Source organism: Bison bison, unplaced genomic scaffold (genome assembly GCF_000754665.1).
Source record: "Bison bison bison isolate TAMUID 2011002044 unplaced genomic scaffold, Bison_UMD1.0 scf7180017864260, whole genome shotgun sequence".
NCBI lineage: Eukaryota > Metazoa > Chordata > Mammalia > Artiodactyla > Bovidae > Bison > Bison bison.
The window spans coordinates 480877-482594 of record NW_011494832.1 but is presented as its reverse complement, the minus strand read 5'-3'; the positions used below and the strand labels follow the sequence as shown (position 1 = coordinate 482594).

Below are 1718 nucleotides of genomic sequence, written 5' to 3'. Positions count from 1 at the left end.
AGAGGAGAGGAGACCAGCTAACAGAATGGAGGCCAAATCTAAATTCACTCTTAGGTAAAGAAGAGAAAGAACTGTACCAATAAACACACACAGTTCTTTATTTAAAAGAGGCTACTGAATGTGGGGGAAAGATGGACATATAACACAGGTATCAGTAATGTGGTGAGAAAGAGGTCATGGTAAAGGAAACACTGAGGTGCAGATGTACACAGAGAAGTTGCTGTATTTGCCTGTACGGTAGGACTTCTCAGAGAAGGCCTCAGAGACAGTGGTATCTGATGAGACTGAGGGATGACTAGGGATTTAGCAAGCAGATGGGGGAGAGATCCTCACCTCTGTTGTCTTCTTCTGTCCCTCCTAATGCTCTGATTTCAAGAGAAGCCAGCATATTTATTGTCTAACTGCAGTCCATTAAAGTCTTTCAGAAACATGACAAATCTCTGTATTTATCTTCATTTTGAATGGAGCAGTGCTGGAAAGGTAGGATGGGTGTGACCTGTGTTTCAGCTCTAATGAGTAGCTACAGCAGCTTGCAGGAAATTAGTTTCTTAAAATATATCCTTTTATAGATTTGAAGAGGCCATTTTTATTCCCCCTCTTGTTTTCATTTTTTAAAAACTTATTTTTTATTGAGGAGGCCATTTTTAGATTTCAGTTTTGAACTAGAGACTTGGATCTAAAAGCACAAAGTAGTCTTTTGGAATGTGTAATCCACAAGGGAAATATATTTAAGCGATCTAAAATATATCTTCACAATGAGCAAATGTCCATAGTTGAAACAAATTTCAGATCTAACAGTCTGATCTGTCAGGACTTTCCTGCAAATATTGTATTTTGCCATTTTTTGAAGTAGAAACAAAACCATTGATTTACAAATAACCTCAACCATCACTATTCCAGAAAAAAATTTCCCAAACTTACCCTTTATAATCCAATAATTTAAGAAACAAATAATTGTTGTTCTCTCCATTGTTTACAAAATAGAAATGATTGTGTTACAGAAAACAATAGAAGTCTTTTTTTTTCTTACCTCATTAGAGATGTCTGTTCCAGAGAGATCAACCGATACCAACGAAAAGATGTTTGCAATAAATTCAACTCCTAGGTCAGTCAGATGTTCACAATTTCGTAAATTCAAGTAGTTTAAATTATAGCACCTGAAAGAAAGTAGCATGAAAAATTACCTTAAACTTTTCATCACCCTGTCAAATAGCAATTTCTTTGCATAAAAACCATCTGGGGAAAGCAAATGCTATTTAAACAAGGATTTTATTTTTCTCATCATAATGTTAATGTTAATAGTAAGCTTAAAAGTGGACAATACACAGCTGAGTGAAATATTTTTGCTGTGATTTCATTTCATATTGCAATTTCTGATAAGAAAAAAATATTGCATGCATGCAAAAAAACTCATATATATAAATACCAAGATGAATAACCACTAAAAGGACAAATTTAAATCTCTCCTTTTCCTTACACATTTACTACAAGAATTGAACTTCACCCTGTAGTGTACACAAGACCTTTGACAAGTAAAGAGGATCAAGAATAAATTCACCCACTAGAATATCCCTTGGGATACACTGGAGTAAAGGTTTCCATAGAGACAATGTCCTTGAAAAAGACACATAAGTCACCCAGGTATAGCTATTTATAACTTCTTGAGTGATTCCATCTCAAACTTTCTCCAAGGTGATATTAGTAATAAACAGATAGAA

General features: G+C 34.5%; 1 protein-coding gene across 1 annotated transcript in view; it reads right to left on the bottom strand.

The window, feature by feature from the left end:
* FBXL13 (F-box and leucine-rich repeat protein 13) overlaps nt 1-1718 on the bottom strand; it is a 203763-nt gene that overhangs the window by 67895 nt on the left and 134150 nt on the right. The window contains exon 15 of the mRNA XM_010848085.1: nt 1031-1157. Within this exon, the coding sequence (XP_010846387.1) occupies nt 1031-1157 (127 nt within the window). The remainder of the gene's footprint in view (nt 1-1030; nt 1158-1718) is intronic.